The 21,930-nt window shown below is 41.6% G+C and overlaps 1 protein-coding gene across 3 annotated transcripts in view; it reads left to right on the top strand.

Moving 5' to 3' along the window:
- Nucleotides 1-21,930, top strand: part of ATRNL1 (attractin like 1) — a 1,033,288-nt gene that overhangs the window by 458,347 nt on the left and 553,011 nt on the right. For all 3 annotated transcript variants that reach the window (XM_019485923.2, XM_059730100.1, XM_059730101.1), the window contains exon 21: nucleotides 3,444-3,496. In XM_019485923.2, coding sequence (XP_019341468.1) covers nucleotides 3,444-3,496 — 53 coding nt within the window. The remainder of the gene's footprint in view (nucleotides 1-3,443; nucleotides 3,497-21,930) is intronic.

The raw sequence follows: 21,930 nt of genomic DNA, 5'->3' as shown, positions 1-21,930 counted from the left end.
TGGGGAAATCCGTGAATACAATCATGAACGGTGGTGGGAGCATGGTGGTGGCAGGAGCCTGGTGGCGGCAAGCGCGGAGCTCCCGCAAACGCTGCTTGCACTGTTGGTGCTGGGGGGGGGGAGCATGGCAAGAGCATGTGGGGAGAGAGCATGGGTTCGAATATTCGCGCCATGAATATTTGAAACAGCAAATGACAAATCTGCAAATGGCGAGGGTTTCCTGTAACAGAAAGTCACAGTAACTGACTGATCCTGACCTACACATATGGAAAGTTTCTATAGGATTTAATAAACAATTATAGCATTTATCTTTGTTTTATGAACCATCCTATCAAGTAAGTAGAAAATTGTGACTCTACTATACAAAACTAAGAGAGAAGTAATGATTAAATGATACAGGGTTTTGGAGTCATTTTATATGACCCAGTTAATTTAATTTAATTTAATTATTGTGAAATGTGTAGCTATTCTCTAAGGATTATACAGCAGGGGAAGGCACTGACAGTTTAGTCACTGATATACCTTGCCATACGCAGAATGACTATTGTATCATCTGGTGCAGTAATGGAAGAGGCTACCCCAAGAAATTAAGCAGCAACAGACTGGTTGCAAGACCCTTCACTCCATAGAATCAGTTTCATGATAACAGGGTGATTATTTTTCATGTTTTTTTCTCTTTATTATTATTTTATTAATGATTTTTTTTATTGACCCTAAAATGAGCGTGGCACAACAGCATGTGATGAACAGGGGCAAGGGAAGATGTGGAATAGGACATTGGTAGTGGCAGTAAGAACCCATGGATATGTAGTAAAGAAAGCTTTATATCTTAAGGGTTCTAGTTTTAATTCCCCTACTTCTCATTGGTGAGATGCTACAGGGAATTTTTCAAGGATGGATTTGAATAACATAAGCTAGATGGCTTAAAGGAGAGGTTTAGAAAAAGATACTTTGTCCTCAAGGGTTAACAAAATAGGTACCCTGTGTAGTATACAGGAGTGGTATTTAATTTTGTCTACTTAAAGGGTTATACTGGATGTATGTCTAATGCAGTCATACAGTGCAACAGAGTAGAAATGCAGTCTTTCATAGTGGCTTTCATAGTTGTTTTAGCAACTCCCAAATGCTCTCTCTGGAGTATACGCACTGTGCCTGAGATGTTACTCTCAGGAGAACGTGCATAGGGACCATGTGGTTAGTGAAACAGTGTAGGTTAAGCCCTGGCACGCTCTTCTCAGTCCAGCTGAGCAGAACAGAGCAGGTTAGACTCCAAGTAGGGATTTGCCCTGAAAAGTATCTGCTGTCTCCTTGAAATAGTAACTTAAAGACATTACTCTGCTTTTTATGCATTCCAAGAAAAATCTGTTTCTCAAGATGTATTTGGATATTGATTGTGCATGTTTGAGTATACATAAACATATTTAAACATAAATGTTAAGCCAAAGAATATTAATAAAAGTTTTAACATCCTGTTTGTTGTTTATATCCTACCTCTCTAAAGTATGCAAACTACACACTGCCCACATTGCTGCTGTTCTAAGAAGCTAGTTGTAGAAAACATAAGCAGGAAGTAAAATAGTTGCAATTTACAGCAGATGCATCCAACAGAATGTGAATTCTGAAAATATTTTTAAAGTAATCAAACATTTTCCACTTCCAGAGCTTTTTTTACTTAACACTTAACACATTTAAAAAAAACTTTTTTTTTTAAATTAGTTTGCTATGTTGCTTTTCGGTTTTAAATGGGGTGGGGGTTGGGTTTTTTTTTTAATTTTGTTTTGGTTCCAGTGTATTATACAGGATAGCAAACAGCAACCATGTAGCATATTATTGCTGTGGAACATGTTTTGTAAGGAAACTCACAAAGCAAAACAGAATAGATCATGCAGTTATTAGGGATCAGGGTTTTCAGTTTACTGCGGGAAAATCAGATTTCCTCATTTTAAGGAGAAAAATGCTGATTTTCTCCTTTAAAGGAGAAAAATATGGGAAATGGCAGGTTTCCTCGTGAAGGCTGACACAGTTCCAGCCTGCAAGGGGCTGGGGGAAGCCAGAGGAGGGTGATCAGGTGGGGGAGCCATGTGCATGTGTGCACACACATGCACATGGCAGCCAGGCAGCATGGAAGGCAACTCCTGCAGCTCTCCACAGGTAAGTGGGGGTAGGGGGCATTGAGGCCCCCATAGTGAGGGAGGGAGGGGATTGGTCAGGGGTTGGACAGGGCTGGGGCTGGTGCCCAGCCAGGATGGTGCATGGGGCCTGGGGTCCAGGGCCAAGGTAGGAATGTGCAGCTGCAGGGCCTAGCTGGGGAGCAGGATGGAGCTGCAGGCTGCTTCTCTGGGGAGCAGCAGGAGACTGGCTTCCAGCTCTGTGCATACTCCCAGCAGGAGCATGGAGGGTATATGCCCCCCAGATTTGTGCATGGGGTGGGGATGGAAGTGGGCTGGGTGGTGTGGTCTAAGGGCTTTCCACTCTACTACCCTTCCCCTGGGGGCCTCTGTGGTCCAGTGGGTAAGACCTAGTGCAGCAGGGCAGAGCATGGTGGGGAGGCTTGGTACCACTACCAGGAGCCCTGCATTACCAGCAGGGCAGGGAGGGGGAGGGGGAGGGGCAGAGGGCTTCAGCTCATGAGTGAGGGGCACCCCAGCAGAGGTGGGGAGGCTGCGTCTTGGGGGGTGAGCAGCACTGGCAGGGCCAAGGGGCTGTGGGTTGGGAGTGAGGAGCACCTGTAAGGCTGGGGGGATGGAGGGCTGTTGGTGGGGAGTAAGGGGCACCAGTAGGACCAAGGGGCTGTGGGTTGGGAGTGAGGAGCACCAGCAGAGCCAGAGGGCTTTGGGTTGGGAGTGAGGGTCACTGGCAAGGCCCAGGAGGTTGTGGGTTGAGAGTGAGGGGCAGCTGGACCTGCATTCTGGTTAGCAGGGTGGGGGTGGGGGGCAGGCACAGGAGCTTTGATTTTTCCATGATAAACTGGAAATCAAACACCAAAACTTGTAGATATTTAGAATTTATTTTATTAAATAACTGAGGCTTCCAAATTGCTTTAAAATTGTAAATATATTAATAAAACTTTGCGTTCAACTGTTAGCTATATATATAGTGGCATTTCATTTTAATCAGAGAATTTACAGTTTTTTAAACAGAGAAAACCAGGATCCTTGGTTATAATAGAGCTTTAGAATTCACAAATAAACTTCTTGGGATAGACTGTTCATTCCAGTTCTCAAATTGCCTATTAAGTTAAATATAAATAATTCATACATGTAGAAAAAAATATAGAATTTGTTTTGAATTACCTTATTTCAAATACCTTAAACATTCATTTATCCTCACTTTTTAATAATAAAGCTGTGCCCTTTCATGCTTAGAAAAAATGTTCATTCTAAAATTGCTTTCAGACTATAAAATGTATTTATTAGTAACACTGACAATTTTTATTTCTACAGCTGTGACTCTGAAAACAGGTACCTTGGAAATCCACTCAGGGGAACATGTTACTGTGAGTAATTAAACATTTCATTTTACTCAAATTTCACAAGTAATCCGTAAATGTAATACAATAGATTTGTAATTCCCCCATAAAGCAAACTAGAAAGAGCCAGGACTTGTGATAGGGTGGCCAGAGGTGAACTGTGCCACACTCTGAGAGCATCTACCTGTGCTATTGATGTGCCTGAATAAACTCTAGCACAGTTCTCGTTGGAGTACCAGGGGTTCACTAAGCATCAGGATGGGGAAGTAATAAGGGCACGTACCGGGGGGCTTAGATGTCTCTATACTAATGCTAGGAGCATGGGGAACAAGCAGGAGGAACTTGCACTCCTGCTTACAAAAAAAGAATTCAACCTGGTTGGGCTAATAGAAACCTGGTGGGACCCTACCCACAACGTGGCCCGCACACCTGTTCCTGGGGCAACCACCTGCCTTCTCACCTGCCATGCCTTGTTAATTAGTCAATTGATGTTAATTAGTGGGAGGCTGCCCTCTTACTGCCCTGATGCCAGGGGGCACTATCTGCGGCTTCGTTTCCTCCCCTACACCGCAGCCCATGCCTCGCTGATGGAATTGACTGTTCGGTCTGGGCCTTGTTATAATCAGGCCCCCTTTTTCCCTCTCTGGGCCCTGCGTGACCTTGTCTTGCTCTGTCCCCTCTCCTGGGGCTCCTCAACGTGCGGCCCTCTCTCCTGGGGCTCCTCAACGTGTGGCCCCCTCTCCTGGGGCTCCTCAATAAAGCTGTGCCCTCTCCTGGGCTTCTCAAAATGCTGCCCCCTATCCTGGGGCTTCTCGACTGCCCCCCCTTTCTGGGGCTGGGGTCAGTGCACCCCGAATGCTGTGCCATCGCTGGCACTGGGGTCCCCACACGGCTGGGTGCCCCCTATGAGGCCTCCTCCAACCTCTAATAGCCTCTCCCAAACCACCGGTATTTAAATAACAACAAAACACAAGCCCCTTGGCTGTAACATAAATTAAAGCTGCCCGGCTAAAACATCATTCAAGCCTGCTGCGGAATACTCCATCCCTCCTCAATGTCAAACGCTGCTCCTGCAGTCAGACTTCCCCTTTCATCCCTGAGAGAGCTCCTTCCCCCTTGGTCACTGGCAGGGAACTGCCCCTCTGGCCTCAGCCCCTGGGCTTTATATGGGAGCCAGGCCCTGCCCCTTCTGGTCAGCTGACCTCCTGGTTGCCCTGGCAGCCAGCAGCTGGACTCATTACTCACTGCTAGGGCTCTTCCCCTAGCAGTTTTCTCCCTTCTTAGGAGCAGGGCATGTAAGTGCTGTGCGACAGGCAGTGTGTTCAAAGGACCTGCTTGTCATGGGTGACCTACACTTCCCAGACATCTGCTGGGAGGAGCAGGCAGCCAGGTCTATCCGCTCATGTAAGTTTCTAACCTGCTTACACGATCTTCACCTACCACAGGAAGTAAATGTTCCCACTAGGGGAAATGCCTTACTAGACTTGGTGCTGGCCACAGGGGATGACTTGGTGGGAGATCTGCAGGTACAAGGTAACCTAGGGGATAGTGACCACCTATTGATAGAGTTCACTATCCGGCGAAAGGTGGGGAAGATAACTGGTAGGGCTGAAGTGCTAGGCTTCAGGAAGGCCAACCTCAACAAGCTCAGGAGATTAGTTGGGGAGGGACTGACGGGCAAAAGCATTGGAGAGATGGGAGTCTAGGAAGGGTGAGTGTTTCTCAAGGGACTGATCCTGCAAGCACAGAAAGGGACCATCCCAGTACACATCAAGGTGGGGCAAAAGAGCAAAGAAACCCTCTTGGTTGAGCAGGTAGCTCTGCACTGTCGCACCCTTGTGTCCCAGCCAGCCTTTTATTGTCTGCATGTGCGCTGTAGCACACTAACTCTGCCATAGGATAGTACTTGTCAGGCAGTACTATCCTATGGTAGAGTTAATTAGTTGACTGTGGCCTAATAGCACCACACATGCAAACAATGACACTTTATTCCAGAGCTAATTAGTCGACTCCACAGGAAAGGGCACATGTAGATGCAACCACTGAAAAAGTATGCCATGTATGTTGAAATCTCATGTTGACTGTAGCTAGCTGTAACACAAGTGTCTGTCCTAGATAAGTATTACCCCTGTGCAGGAATGATCTGGATTGAAGCCTCCAGGTGCTACCACAATATACTGTAAATGTTTATCAGTGATGGCGAAGGAAGACCAAGCTTCTTGTCGCGGGCTATTCTACATACTCACAGAGGCTGGTTGGGGCATGAGGGTGCTTCAGTGTGGGGCTAGGCGGCAGGCAGCCCCCACACTGAGGCATCTTGTTCACCAGCCAGCCCCATCAGTATCTACACATTCATTGTGGCAGAGTAAATAACTCCACCATAGGATAGTACTTGTCTGTCAGTGGTATCCTACAGCGGAGTTAATTAGTTTGCTCCATCCAAATACAATTGCACATGTAGATACTGTCATTTTTACTGTGGAGTTAATTGGGCAACTCTGCAGTAAACATCTCATACAGACATGCCCTCTGCCATAATCTGGCCCAATTATTAATGATTTACCCCACCTTAATTTAAATTTTAATGGAATTGCCTCTGAATATATGCCAAGACAAATGGTTGTGCTACTTAGTTTCCTTTAATCTTTGACCATGCTTTTGCAATGTAGATATTGAAGGCTTCGTTTGAAGGTCTTGCTTCATAATGACTTTATGGCATACAACATCTAATAAATAAATGTTATGTATTTGTTTTAATAATTTCATTTTACAACTTGAAGAATGCATAAAATTGCAAAACAAATAATATTTGTCAGCCACTAGGTTGAGACACAAGTTCGCTTCTTGGAAATTATTAAAGTGAATCATACTTTCAACAGAAACGCTTAAGCTCAAGTGTAAAATCTCTCAGCTGAGGTTAATTCTTAAATACCAGGTTTCCACAGTACTCATAGTTGCCCAATAATAGACATAATTGAAAACATGCTGTAAAACTCCGTCCTACATTTATTCTTAATCAAACATAAAAAATTGCATACAAGCATTATATACCCAGCAAAAGTTGTTCTTATTTCAAAAATAGAAATTCCAGTATTTAGAGAGCTGGACTTTTGTATCCACTCATTTGATTAATTATATGAAGAACACCTGAGAAGTTGTACCATTTAAAAAAATACTTTCAGCGTATCAATCTGTACTGTGCATATGTTTTGGATGGTGGGTGTAAACATTTGTTTTGTCTTTTAAAACTAAATGCTATTACATTTAAGAGTTACAAAATAAATGACAGTAATAAGATTTGCAGACTTCAGAAACCTTCAGGAGAGACCTTATTCTTTCACTATCCTGTAGCGGTTGGATCTATAAATCTTGTCTGAAACAAACTCTGCTATATCCAAGATAGCCTTTCACCTCTAACTCACTAGTTTTATTTGTCTTTTGTCAGGTTTTAAAATATTTTAAAGATATTGTAGCTTTGCATTGATAAGTCTTTGAATACTTTGAGTAATTTAAATTACATGAAAAGATTTTAAAAGTTATCCAATCTGATAGTAATGAGGGGCCTGTAAGGTCTTAAATTAAGTAGATGCTTTGTTCTTACAGCTAATGGCTCTTGCATTATGCTAGGGGAAAAAAATAAATGTGATCCTATTAATTTGTGTATAACTAACTGCTGTTTGATTCCCATGACAACTGTGTATTAGAAAAGTAGATAATTTTATGAGTTACATTTTGGGGGAAAAAACTCCTATACATTTTAACATGAAGAGATTCTGAGAGATCTTGTCTAAATACATTGGCTTAATGTTTTAAATAGCACTTTCACTAGGATGGTCATTTGGAATAATATAATTTATTTATTTTAGCAGACATGTATTTGGTTGGTACTTTTATGTTCCATTTGTTGTTTTCTGAGATTCTCAGGTCACCATAAAAATTGTCTCTTTAAAGGCCATGTTCTTCTTTGGCTCATTTCTGCAGCAATGAGGCATTCCTGCTGCTTACATCACAAGACTAAGTAGTGTTCAGCAGTAAAATAAATACCTTATTAATTCACATACCACACTCACTTTCTTCCCGAAAATTAGCAATTGAAATTTTGTGCGCATATCTTAAATAAAGAGACTGATTCTGAATGGTTTGGTTAAAAGGGAAAATCTTTTTTTTCCCTTCATTCAGAAACAAGGTCCATGTCTTATTTGAGGGTATGTGATACACAAATAAATACAGTATTGTTCAAAGGTAGCCAACTGTGAGCTATAAGCAGCATGGGCTTGTAAAGAATCACAGGTGACCGGTAGGGGGGGTACGTGGGGGCATGTGTGTCATTCCCCCCCCCTCCCCGAGATTGGCCTCCAAAAGTGCTGGGGGGGGCGCTGTTGATGCATCCCAACTTGGCACTGCTCAAGACGGGACCAGGTCCAGAGCAGATCCCCGCTGGCCCGATTGTATGGCCAGGGACTGTGCTCTGCTTCCCTACCCAGCCCTGCCCTCCCTGCCAGTGCTCTGGAGCCTGGGACGTCAGAGAGCACTCCAGCCCACCAGAGCACTGCCCTGCCTTCCTCCCCCACGCGGGAGTGGATATGGGGCATTTGGCTCACCCCTGGGCCTGCCCACATATTATACACCCCCAAACTCAGGTGACACCAGTCGCCCATGTAAAGAATAAAACTTTCAAGCAAACTAGATTGATTTAAAAAAAAAAAAAATTACAAAATGAAGGGATGAAAGGGACTCTACTAGTACCCTATACGTGAAGTTTTTAGTTTAGTAATTATTAGTTTCATCCCTCTTCAGAGCAACACCTACACACATGCTTAACTTTATCTTTAAGCATGTATGTAAGTGCTGCCCTTAATAAGGCTTGTATTTTCTTTGTTTTGTTTTTCAGTGAAGTGGCAAGACTCAGTCTTGCAGGTTATTGAGTAATGTGCATCAAGTGCTGAGTATCAATCCCCTTTTTTGTAGGTTTGGAATCTAGGAAAGTGACTTGTAAAGGCTAGGAGGAATTGTATCAGATATACAGGGCTGCCAAATGTCAAGTATGTAGCACCCTTGTCACTTGTTACCCTGTCCTAGGTGAAACGTCACACATCCAGCCAGGAAACGGTGGGCATGGTCATTGTGCCTCTTGCCTGCTAGAGGCCCCTGGTACACCTGCATATACCAGCATCTAATGTTTCTTTTCCTTGTTCTTCTGCTGGATTAAGGCTACAAATAAGCAACTAGGAGATGATGGTAGTATCAGCTGGAGGGGAAGATGATGGGCCTCAGTTAAAGCTCCCATACTGGCCATTGGTTTATTTTCCTGACCCTGTAGACAGTGACAGGAGTTTCCCACCTACATGAAGTGAAGAAGACTAAAAATGTGATGAAAGTTAGAGAAACTAGGAAGAATGAGATTCATATAGCAAATATGCTAGTAACTTGCAAGGAAATAATCTAATAACAGGTATTATGCTGGAGGGTGAAACTTAGAAAGGAGGGATGGGAACAAGACATCAGGGTAATGGAGAAGAGCAAACTAGACATTTGATATTATTGTAATATAGTATTTAAAAAGTGGAACGCTGATTTGGTATATATCTGTGGAAGTATGGCATCACTGGACCAGGGGTAGTAGTCCCTGTGGGGCAGGTATGTGAGGCAAATGGACTTGGCTGTTGGCTTGCTGAGTGCCTCTCTTTCCATTAAATATAGCTCATTAGCAACAGAGATTTAGCAAATTAATGAGCACTCTCTTAAGTTGTAAGTGGAGAGACTGCTTGTAAGAAAATATTGAAGACGCATGCACTCGTGCACGCACGCACATACACGGTAGTTGGCTAAACAAATTACACTGGGAAAGCCAGGGAAATCAAAAGATATGTGAATGATCTGGGTTAAATGAAGAAGACAAGTTATTCAGCAAGATATCGGTAAACCAGAGGTAATGAATATGATGAAATTTAAAAATGAAAAGTTTAGGATGAACAGAGGATATTTTTTCCTATCAGCATAATCTACTAGGATGTGAAACAGTCTCTCAAGAGATGTAATAGAAGTCTCATCGTTTGTGGTATTTAAAATTAATTGAACAATGAATGCACTAATAAATATAGAACAGGGAGCAATAGTGCCTAGACAGGGAGATATCTTAGATGAGGTATTAAGTTTTCAGTGTCTGGACTCTCTGAGGATTTCAAACTTTGCTGCTATTAAAAGGATTTTGATTTCACAGGTTTTTCATGACTTTTATTGCACACTTAAAAAAAAAAAATAGAAATGGCACAGTGTGAGAGAATTGTTAAAAACACATGGTCTTGATAATTAGAAAACGTTTGAATCAATGTAAGTTTTATCAGTCATTGAAGTGCATCATATGTTTTCAAGTATATCAAAGATATTGATGTTTCTCTTTACAAAATTAATTGATACATAATACCATGGAGAAGTTCTACACAAAGGAGCAGGGCCACACATTTAAAATGTTCTTTTTATTTAGGTGTCAGCTGAACACAATAAAAATACTCTGACACATGTATTACAAATTGAGTTCAGGACTCTGGCTCTACTGCTCATAGAAAGTCTCCATGTCCCTAAGCATCATGCTGGTGTATAAGCCAGTTTTTTAGGGAATGGCTGAAAGCTGATTTGGTGCACGTAAGTGAATTCAAAATGGAGGAAAGTGATGGTTTGCAGCTGAATTATGCATGTATGCAAATTGTGAATACATTGTGTCACAATGCATTTATATTTTTGTACTTTGGTTACTCAACCAATGTGATATATGTCAGTGAATTCGAAATAGCAAATTAAGCATCCAAATTGCTGGATTAGTTCTTCGTGTATCAGCATCAGAAATATATGTATGGAATCTGTGCTCCTGGGTGCAAATGACCAAATCACAGAAACAGATGTTTCTAGACTGATTGGTAGGTATTAGCGGGATTTATGCCACTTCTGTATTTCAACTTTGGGTTGCATTCAGACTGAGTTCTTTTGGGTGTCATTTCATTGATACGCTAAGGTTCTAGCAATGCTGTGGTTTTAATTTGGTGAGCTAAGTTTATAGCATGCAGAATGTTGGCTTGTTAAAACTCACATGCTTTAAAAGGAAATTAGGCCCTTGTGCATGGACTTCTATCGGCCTAGACTTTAAGGACAACGTTTGCTAAAAAGAAAGATAAATAATTTTTCAACATACATAATTTATACATTTTAGATGTACAATCTGGCAAGATTGATCCTACATTTTGACAAGTAGCATGGTTGATCTAGTCTAATACCTGTGCAAACATGAGCCTACATCAACGAAAGAAAAGGTTTTTTTGTGCATATATTATATTACCTGCTATTCAAAAACTGTGTATCCACCAGTAGAGACCAGTGTAAGGTTACTCTGAAAATTATGTTTTAAGTATACAAGATTTTGAAAATTGATGATTATACAAAACTATTATATCAGGGTGTCTATGTCTGTTCTTTCTGCCTCACAGTCTTATTTTATTTTCAATCAAAATAACTTATCTGTCCAGTCACCCACTTGCACTTGTTTTCTCTTAAGATTCCTTTCCCAGTGTTCAGTGTTTTCTTCTCCTTTTTGGTATAGCAGTATTCTCTTGTCCACTGTAGAAGTTCTTTCTATGGTTACATTTGAGGAGGATTCCTTCCCTGGATACAGCCAATATTGGTGTATTGCTTCTTCTGTTTGACATAGAGCATGTCTGAATACCTTCCAGTAAATTTACTGACTGTCAGTAAAAATTTAGGCTAAAAATGGCTGTCAGTATGAATTCATACTGGCCTTCTCCAATGACCAACTTGGTCCTTAACTGATTCTCCACCACTCTTTCCCACGCTTTTAAAGTGTGAGACATCAATTTGACTCCCCGATACTTGTCACAATCCTGGACATCACCTTTCTGCTTGAATATTGGCACCAACACACTCCCTCTCCATTCATTTGACATATTCTCTGTTGTAAATATCGCTTTAAATAGTTTCCACAGTATATTGATTTGTTCTTCCCCAAGACTTTCCAAACTTCCATAGCTATCTCGTTGGGTCCTGTTGCTTTCCAATTCTTTATTTTGTTCAGTGCTCTTTTTACATCTGTTTTTCTCATGGCAGTCACTATGCCTTGGTTTTTTGTGACATTTGCTTGCAAACTTCTTGCGTTCTTTCTTCATCAGACTTTCAAAATAGTTCTTCCACCTGTCCTTAATCTCCTTGTTTGTCAACAATCTCCCAGATTTATCTTTTATCATTCTCACATGCATCATATCCCTTGTCAATCTCTGTCTTTCTTTAGCAGTCTTGTACATTTCATGATCTACATCATGAGGCTCTGACAAACGTGGGGAAAAAAAAAGTTACCAGAAGCAGCAGTGAATTACTTTGACCTGCGTCTGCAGTGTCTATGCAGATTGGGTGCTTCTGGGGGGCTTTTTGGGGCTTTTGTCCAAAGCTGATTCAATTGGCTAGTAGATAAAAGTGCTAACAGAGCCCCATTTAGGTGCCTGATATATACAGACATTGGGAAAGCTGGGTCCAGCTAACACACTGCTTCTTCTGGGCATGCACTGGGCATGTGCATGAGCATGCCGAGTTTAAAGTGCCATTTTGGTTTTTTTGCCCAACTGCAAGCAGCCTTGATGATTTGACAGATGTTATTACAGCCAGATGCTCTTCCTGACACTAACGCTTCTTTATAATCTGGGTTTTAGACCAATATCCATGGCAGAGTTGGAAATGTCTTACTGACAACCAAACGTTTAAAAAAATTTCTATCGTGGTTGATGGAAGATAGGATAGAGTATGTCCTCAGCAAGTTTGCATATGATTCAAAAGCTGGGGGGAGTAGTGGATATGCTTGAGGGTAGGGTTAAGATTCAGAAAGACCTTGACAAATTGGAGGATTGCACCAAAAGAAATCTCATGAGGTTCAATAAGGGCAAATGCAAAGGATGGAACAATCCCATGCACCGGTACAGGCTGGGGACCAACTGACTTAAACAGCAGCTGTGCAGAAAAGGACCTGGAGGTTACAGTGGACAATAAGCTGAATATAAGCCAACAGTGTGCCCTTGTTGTGAAGAAGACTAACGGCATACTGGGCTGCTTTAGTAGGAGTGTTGTCAACAGATTGAAGAAGTGATTATTCCTCTCACCTATGTGGTAAGGCCACATTTGGAGTCGTGTGTCCAGTTTTGGGCCCCCAACTACAGAAAGGATATGGGCAAATTGAAGAGAGTCAATGCAGAGGGCAGTGCAAATGATTAGGGGACTGAGGCACATAACTTCTGAGAAGATTCATAGATGTTAGGGTCAGAAGGGACCTCAATAGATCATCGAGTCCGACCCCCTGCATAGGCAGGAAAGAGTGCTGGGTCTAGATGGCCCCAGCTAGATGCATATCCAACCTCTTCTTGAAGACCCCCAGGGTAGGGGAGAGCACCACCTCCCTTGGGAGCCCGTTCCAGACCTTGGCCACTCGAACTGTGAAGAAGTTCTTCCTAATGTCCAGTCTAAGTCTGCTCTCTGCTAGCTTGTGTCCATTATTTCTTGTAACCCCCAGGGGCGCCTTGGTGAATAAAACCTCACCAATTCCCTTCTGTGCCCCCATGATGAACTTATAGGCAGCTACAAGGTTGCCTCTCACCCTTCTCTTGTGGAGGCTGAAAAGGTCCACTTTCTCTAGTCTCTCCTCGTAGGGCTCGGTCTGCAAGCCCTTAACCATACGAGTGGCCCTTCTCTGGACCCTCTCCAGGTTATCGGCATTCCTCTTGAAGTGCGACGCCCAGAATTGTACGCAGTACTCCAACTGCGGTCTGTCCAGCGCCCGATAGAGGGGAAGTATCACCTCCTTGGACCTATTCGTCATGCATCTAATGATGCAAGTTAAAGTGGCATTAGCTTTTCTGATGGCTTCGTCACACTGCCGACTCATGTTCATCTTGGAGTCCACTAGGACTCCAAGATCCCTTTCCACTTCCGTGCCACCCAGCAGGTCATTCCCTAGGCTGTAGGTGTGCTCGATATTTTTCCTCCCTAGGTGCAGCACTTTGCATTTCTCCTTGTTGAACTGCATTCTGTTGTTTTTTGCCCACTTGTCCAACCTGTCCAGGTCTGCCTGCAGCTGTTCCCTGCCCTCCGGTGTGTCCACATCTCCCCATAGCTTTGTGTCATCTGCAAACTTGGACAGAGTACATTTCACTCCCTCGTCCAAGTCGCTGATGAAGACATTGAAGAGTATTGGTGCAAGGACCGAGCCCTGCGGGACTCCACTGCCCACACCCTTCCAGGTCGAAACCGACCCATCCACCATGACTCGCTGGGTGCGACCCTCTAGCCAATTCGCCACCCACCAGACTGTGTAGTCATCCAAGTCACAGCCTCTTAACTTGTTTACCAGTATGGGGTGGGATACCGTATCGAAGGCCTTCCTGAAGTCTAAGTATACGACATCCACCCGTCCTCCTGTGTCCAGGCGTTTCGTAACCTGGTCATAAAAAGAGACTAGATTAGTCAGGCGCGATCTGCCTGCTATGAACCCGTAGCAGGGAAGAGGCTGAGGGAACTGGGTTTATGTAGTCTGGAAAAGAGAAGACTAAGGGAGGATTTAATAGCAGGCTTCAACTACCGATAGGATTTAATAGCAGCCTTCAACCAGCTGAACTGTGGTAACAAAGATGAAAAAGCTCAACTGTTCTCAGTGGTGGCAGATGACAGAACAAGGAGAAATGGTGTCAACTTCCTAAATTTTTTCATGGATTATGTTATTCCTAATAGCTAACCTAAGCTTCCCTTGCTGCAAATTTCATAGATTCATGAATCTATGAATCAGGTGGTTGGAGTAGATGACCTCCTTAGGTCCTTTCCACCCCTAATTTTCTATGATTCTATGATGTTGAACCCCTGAATTTGAACCTAGTCCTTTTAACTTGGGCCTAGCAAGAGGACAGGGCCTGGAAAAATAGTTACATTTGCATTATGTAAAACATGTATCAGTGAAAACTTGTGTCAGCAAAAAAGTTTGGCTGTTAGTTAAAAGCTTGCAGATTGTCAGTAAAAAATAAATAGAGGGAGGTGTGGCCTAACACCTTCCCGCTATGACTAAGGTCCTTCCTCTGACAGCCACACAAGAAAGTCTAGCAGGCTTTATACACACAATGCCTTTTTTTCTTCTCTTCCACTGCTCATTTCAAATAATTTCAGAGTAAGTGTGCATACTTGCTTAAAGTCCAAATATGTGTCTAGATTGTATCATGCTATTTATAGTCACCAGGCAGATCACTGCAAACTGCGCCTGTGGGCTTTTTTCTCCTTTTCACCCTAAGTCAGGGAAGTGGGAATCATTGTAGCATTTCCTTTGGGTCACAAAAATTACTTCACTTTCAAATAAAGCAACACTGTTAAGTGTTTAATGAAGTAGACTGAACAAGGATACAAGATCTTCCTTCAAATGTTTTTATGCCAGTTGAAGAGAGAGAACACCCATGTAACCCTGATTATTTCACTGTGGCACTGGACCACTTACGGGTTTGATGAGTCTGTTACTGTCTCCAAAGTAACCAGGTCCCTTTAACTCAAACAATAGAGAATTATGCTTTTAAAGTTAGAGGTCAACATTAAATCCCCATGGATCACTCATCTGGAACCTTCAGATTTTACAAATGTGATGGCATTCTCTGTGCTATAAAACAGGTCTACTTTTAAGTTTGACAGAGATGAGAACTATCGGACTCTGAAGAAAAACTGCTGGATCTGAGCATGGATTGAGATTGTGAGTCACCTACAAAAAAGATGCAATACTGGATGAGGGATTAAAGATTCCTGGCTTTTTCTAAAGAGACCTAGACCAGAGCACCTTCCCCGTTCCCCTTCCCCCCGCCTCCTCCCATTTCATAGGAAACTGTGCCTCTGGAGGAGGACTTAATTGTTGCATTAAATACATATGTTCAACCCTTCCAAAAATGACCTTATTTTTACTCTTTCTTCAAACTGTGATGAGTATTTCAGGATTGCTCGCTCTCTCTCTCTCTCTCTCTAGCCCTTTGTTAATTTGAAATCCTTCAAAAAAATTCATTTGGGAAATACCCACCCACACTAATAGGTTAAGTACAGACAGTCAAAAAGCTTGAGGCTGAATCAATTCAGTCTTTTCAGGTTAGTCTAAACTACATAGATTGAACCAATGCGAAGGTGAACAGACACTCGCTTTTCATTCTGAAAATGCAACCACATGCTTGCAGTGGCCCAGGTGGGAAGTGGGGAGGGACAGGGGGTGGTAAGGTGGAGGTAGAGCACCCCTCCCTGTTTGGCTGGAGCAGACAGCTTGGGCCAAGGCCAGCCCAGCCACTCTGTGAGGGGAGGTTTGCAGGGCAGGTGCAAAGCATCCTCAGAGGTTGGGAGACTGTGAGTTAACATGAATTTGGAGGGGATCTGGGACAGAAGTTTACTAAACTGACTTAACCTAAATCAGTTAAGTCTGATAATACATCCATCCAGGGTTATTTTAAACTGGTTTTAGCCACTTTGAAAGTGGTTTATATGAGCTGAACTTCTGTTTCCAATTATTTATACCAGTTAACGTGTAACTTCTGTTCCTAGCCATGGGGACCAGATTCCCATAGCAATACATGAACCATGTACCAATTCATGTAGCAATGGCAGAAATGGAGGAAACAAAAGGAAAGTTACTTAGGAAGAAGTGACTGACTCATGACTTTCCCAGTCAGGGGTCAGTCAGCTCCTTTTTGTACCAGTAAAGTGAACATGCAGATAGTATTAGAATAGGGTATTAATCAAGTCATGTCTTTCTCTGCATGACTTGATGCCAAAGATATTAAAACTGATACTAATTCATGTTCAGTGCACCCGCTAAGCCACGTTCACAGTACATATTTGCTCATGCTCTATCAATTAGGGGAGGCATATGAATGTGTAATTTTCTTTCTTCTGTCCCCAGACGACTTGATATGATTCCTGTCATTATCCTGCAGAATAGGAATGGAGTTACAGTGGAGTGGCTCTCATGAGGCTCTATAGAAACTTCAGAAGAGTTTCTCTAGCTACATGTGTAACATAGGAGGAAGTTGGGCAGGTCTGGGGAAGAGTCAGGACTCTTTAACAGTCAGGACTGCTTCAAAATACTGGTCCTGCTGCTTTGTTACAACTCTTGTCTGGTAATTCTGGTTGGGCACATCTGGCAGGTAGGTGGGAAATAGAATGTCACAGAAAGCAAAATTGTTGCATTTTGCAAAGGCTCATAACTAGGGAAAAGCAAACTTACAAGTGGTAGAATAGTTGCCAGAAAAACATTTAATCAAAGTCCTTTAAAATAGGTGATAGAAACAAAATATGTGATAGGTAAGCTTTTAAAGGTCGTATGGCCCTTTTTTAGGGATGACCTGCATAATTAATTCATGGTTTTGCCACTCGTGCAGTGTCATCTCAGGGATAACAACTTTATAGCTCATAAAACTGTCACTTGTGTTCTCAGTATACATACAGAAACAATAGTGATAAGCAGTTTTCTTGGTATGTGGCAGTTTGCAAAGAGGAAATGATCTTTCCTAATTCACAAGGAGAAAGACTGTTTTCCTCTTGGAGAGTTGGGGAGGACATGAAACGTGAACTTGGTGAATAGTTTTTACAGCACATCTGGTGAAGGGTTCAGCAGACTGGGGAGGGAGGAAGGAGTCTTGTTTCTGTATGGAAGCTTTCATGGCTTCTAATAGAGCTCAAAGGGTTCAGTAACACCTTCTTACGCTCTTGCGGCTAAATCCTGTTCTACAGATGAGGTGTGTAAGCATCTATGCACAATCCTGTTCCTTCCAGCTCAAGTCTGACAAGCTGTTAATGAATCTACTTTTGTAGCATGTCTTCATCTTAACCTAAGACTAGGTTACAAATAGTGTGAGGATCAGGCCACCTTTTTCTTTCATGGACTTGAACAGAGTGGAATAGCTTTGCATTTAGATACCCAAGTAAAAGTTAAATGTGTAAAAGGCAGAAAAGGATTTTTCCAGTGATTTAGTGGGAGGACAAGGCTGACCAATCTATTTTACTGATTCTAGGGTTTTAATTTAAAATGTTGAAAAATATTCTAAGGTACTGTATTTGTGATACGAGCCAGAAACTCACATTCTTTATTAATACCACTTAAGCATGCATTCACAACTGATTGCATCCATCTCCTTTACACAGTCTCATCCTTTAATGCTGCATTGGGGTGGCAATTTAGTCATTTTTCCTGAAAAGGTAGAATTTATCTTCTTCAGTCGTAGCAATCAAACCTTGCAGTTGTTGAGCATAGACTTTTACAGAGGTTGCAATGCCACTAAAGAAATGCATGTGTAGGCAATATTTGCTAAAATCAATGATATTGAGATGGAAGCAAGTAAAATAAAGCCTATATTTGCAGTTCAGGTACATAAAAACATTTTGTACATCACAAAAACTTATTTCTGAAAAAGAGTGATTATACTAAATGAAGAATAATAGGAATAGTCATAAGGCACTAGATGGCAGCCTTGTTATACTAAAATAGTTTAAGACTCAAGAACATTCCAAGGAGAGTGTTTTAAGAGATAAATATAAGTAGGACTTGTATTAATATTGTTAACATAAATTTCCCAGATATTTAAGGATGAAGTGGAAACTTAAAATAAAGGGCAGAAACAATAAATGTTATCAATTGGAAAAGGTGTTTATGCCAGCTGAGTCGCACAAAGTCTGTCCACTCTTACATTCTGTGCTAACTGGTTTGTATAATTCTACTTTTCTTTTGAGACACCATTAGTTTAAATTAAATACCTACTTTAATTGTAAAACTGTCATGCTTGACTTAAAATAATGAGTGCCAGCAATTATATCTAACACTGATTGACTCTGATGCAGATTGAAGCAATTTTTATTATTGTTAAATACTGTAACACTAATGACTTCAAACTGTCACTGTCTTCTGAAAGTATGGAATCATATCAATAAATGCTGTTTTAAAAAAATCTCTTTAGTATTTAGGGAGGCTAGTGCAACAAATTACAGCTTGAATCCCAGGATGGTTTGAGAAAAGATGGGGCATAGGAGACCTACTGTTCAAGAGTGCCAGACAGGCATAGCCTTTGCTTTGGGATAAAAGAACAACAAAGACCACTTCTGGACTTCCAGAGAATTAAGAAATAATACCAAATACCTTAAGTGCCCAATCAAGTATTATGATTCCACCCTCAGTTCTGTACACACATTGGCCTGCTTGTGTCCCTGTCTGTTTTTACTTGTTTATAAATGGATTTATTACACCAAATACTGGCTTGCCTTGCAGCATTGTTGGACAGACTGGGGAAACTTCTTTCGTCTTTTCCCTATTTTTTTTTTGTCCAGTCATCTGTGCATACTTATAAATTCAGTTTGATATGTGCATATCCATTTCAGACTGCAAACTCCTTTATGATTATAAGGTTTGTTTGCCTTCTGTGCTGTCTTCTGCTTCTGTATTGAACTAAAACCCAGAGGAAGTGACAGGAAAAATTACATCTGGCACAAAGCTAACAATGGAAGGTCACCTAGTTAAATGGAGTACTGTTGAACAAAAAATAAAAAAATAAAAGGCCACCATTCGGGTCTACCTGGCTTTTCAACTTGGAATCCCAAGAGTATTAAGTAAGCAAGCAGTGGATCACTTGGCTGGGAGACTTTGATTGCCTGATGAGACTTTTTAGTGTCACCTGATAAAGGGGAGTATAAGTTATAAAAACAAAAACACCAATGAAAGTAAGGAAGAAGAGACAAGGAACAGAATCAAGAAACTGATTGCATCAGAGTGACATTGTGACCTCATGATATGGAAGAGAAATTGCATATAGGAGGGAGAAACCTGAACTTCTTAGATGGCTATGCCCTAAGAGCAGAAACAACTCAGAGTGCCAAAGGAGAGATAGGGAGATGTATGTACACATTCTGTTATGTTGTCTAGACCTGTATATTATTTTATCCAGATTTAGTAAGCTGTAATTGTTTTTGGAACCCTTACAAAGGTCATTGTATCAGTTTGCTTTACCTGTTGTTTCCTCCTGACAATGTACACTATAAATTCAAAGAGCCCCAAGGTTGGAGCTCTGGGAACAGGTGTGTATAAGTTTCTGGAAAGTCAAGGGGGTCAGCAGTGATCATCAGTGTCTAATGTATTTGGATTATGAGGTCTTGTTTCCTTGAAGGGGTTTCAGATAGAGAAGCAGTGCCTAAAAAATGTGCTAGAAAAGCCAAGGATCCCTCTCCAGCTAGTTCTGGGCTTACTCATACAAAGAACACTTAGGAGAAGCGAAGTCCAACATGGCAGCACTTAAATATGGAGCACCGGTGGGTGTCCAGTCAAGGGTGTTTCACCAAAACCATGTGACAGACACTTGAATCTATCTTCTTATGTCATGATATAGAGTTGTAGCCTAAGAATTTTGAGAGGGACTAGTAACTTGTTTTTTTTTATACAGATTAAACCTTGCTTTCCATTTTAAATTAAAGTGTAGGATGGACTCGGATTTCAGATACCCTTGTACCAATATCCTGCTGCAGAATTGGAAATCAGTTCGTTCTATCATTATCAGTTTATGTTAGTTTCAGTGCTGCCTTTTCAAGAAATAAGGGCTAGGAACTTACAGTAGTTGGAACACTGCATCAAGAATCTTATAATGAAATGTTGATCCCACTGGCTTGGCAAAGCTCCCATTGGTCACCGAAACACATGCTTTGGGGTGGGGATGTTTTAATTAAAGTGGCTCTCAGGAGCTGCTTTAAATAAGACACCCACAGCTGCTTGTGTATTCAGCATCCCGCATTTCAAAATGGTGGCAGGGTCGTTTTAACTAAAGCTCATCAAAGATGCTGCAGCACACTGGAGCGTTCCAATTAGAACGCTCCAGCAGACTTGATTAAGTAAATTAAGTGTGCTCTGACATGTCCTAATCGGAACGTATCAGAGAACTTGTAAAAGTGCCCATTGATTTCATGATGCATTACTGACAGTTGCTGGGTCTTAGTAAAGCTTTGGCTGTATGGCAAACTTACTGTCCCCAGTAGTTGCACCCTCCATGCAGGCTGACTTCTAAATTGAAGCAATGTAGCTGTGGCTGTATAGCAGCCTACTCAACTTGGGAAGAGACTAATTGTCACTGTCACTCATCATAGCTAATTAGCCCTCCCCAAAGCGCAGCTACAGTGTAGCGTAGTAGGAAGCTACATTGGGTGCATTTCTGTGTGAAATTAATGCAATAAGTGGTGAAGGGGCTGGCTGGGGCATGAGTGCGCTAAAGCATGGAGCCATACAGCACGCAGCCTCCGTACGTTAGAACCCTCATGCCCCTGCTAGCCCATCACCATCGAGACGTGGGTTTCATTGCACTTAATTATTTTTCCATAAGATAGTATTGTGCCTGACAGTACTAACCTACAGTGGAGTTAATTAATTAACTGCACCCTAATATTGGCGCACATGCAGACAATGACACTTTACTGTGGAGCTAATCACTGTGCAGTAAAGCGCATGTATATTTGCATCTACTATGTCTGGTTTAGGAGACAGATGGCTAGGGAAATGCAGTGTGTTTGAGGGGTATCCGTGCTGGGGATGGTAAGTTTAATGTATAGATGTAGCGTAAGTCATTTAACCGCAATATATTTGTCTGTAGCAACACTTACATTTCAGGAGCATTGTAAAATTTTTGCAAGGTCTTCTGGGGAAAACCTCTGTGTATATAAATACATTAAAGATGGTTTCTATTTCTAAAGTAATAATGCTGCATAAATTCCAATGAATCATTTTTTAGGTTACAATATGAATATTTTCAAGTACAGCATCCCTTATCTCTGATTGGCTGAGTTGACTCAATTTCAGTATGTTGTACAATAGCCTACGAGACACTGATATTAATTTATTGTCAGTTTTCTCCCTGTTTGGAATGTGGAGATAGTCTTGTAATCTGTTCCAGAAATATAACCCATTGACAGCATGCTATAATTTACTATATTCTTGATGGAAAGAGAAGTGGTGACAGAAGAGAAGAGCAAGCTGTTCTAAAAAGTGACTATGCGCATTAGCAAAATAGAGGAAATAACAGGAAAGACATTTTTAAAAATATCTAATATCAAACAATATTGAATATATACTAATAAAGAAATAAAGTATATGAAAAGAGATGTATGACAGTCAAGACAGAATACATATTTTGGGTGCTATCATTAAGTCCATGGTTAGCCCTGCAACAGAATGCCAAGGACACGGGAGACGTTTTACACATTATGATGATGACTTTTATTGGGCAGTTGCTTAGTTAACTGCACAGTAAATGTCTTAATGTCTACATGTGTGTCCCTATTAGGGTGCGCGAAACTAATAAACTCCGCAGCAGTATTTACGACTCCTACCCTGCTGTGGAGTTTTTTTTGTGCGCAGCAGCACTCTTACAGACACTGACTGGTCT

This window comes from Alligator mississippiensis, chromosome 6, assembly GCF_030867095.1.
Source record: "Alligator mississippiensis isolate rAllMis1 chromosome 6, rAllMis1, whole genome shotgun sequence".
Lineage (NCBI taxonomy): Eukaryota > Metazoa > Chordata > Crocodylia > Alligatoridae > Alligator > Alligator mississippiensis.
This window is presented reverse-complemented; position numbering and strand designations above follow the sequence as displayed.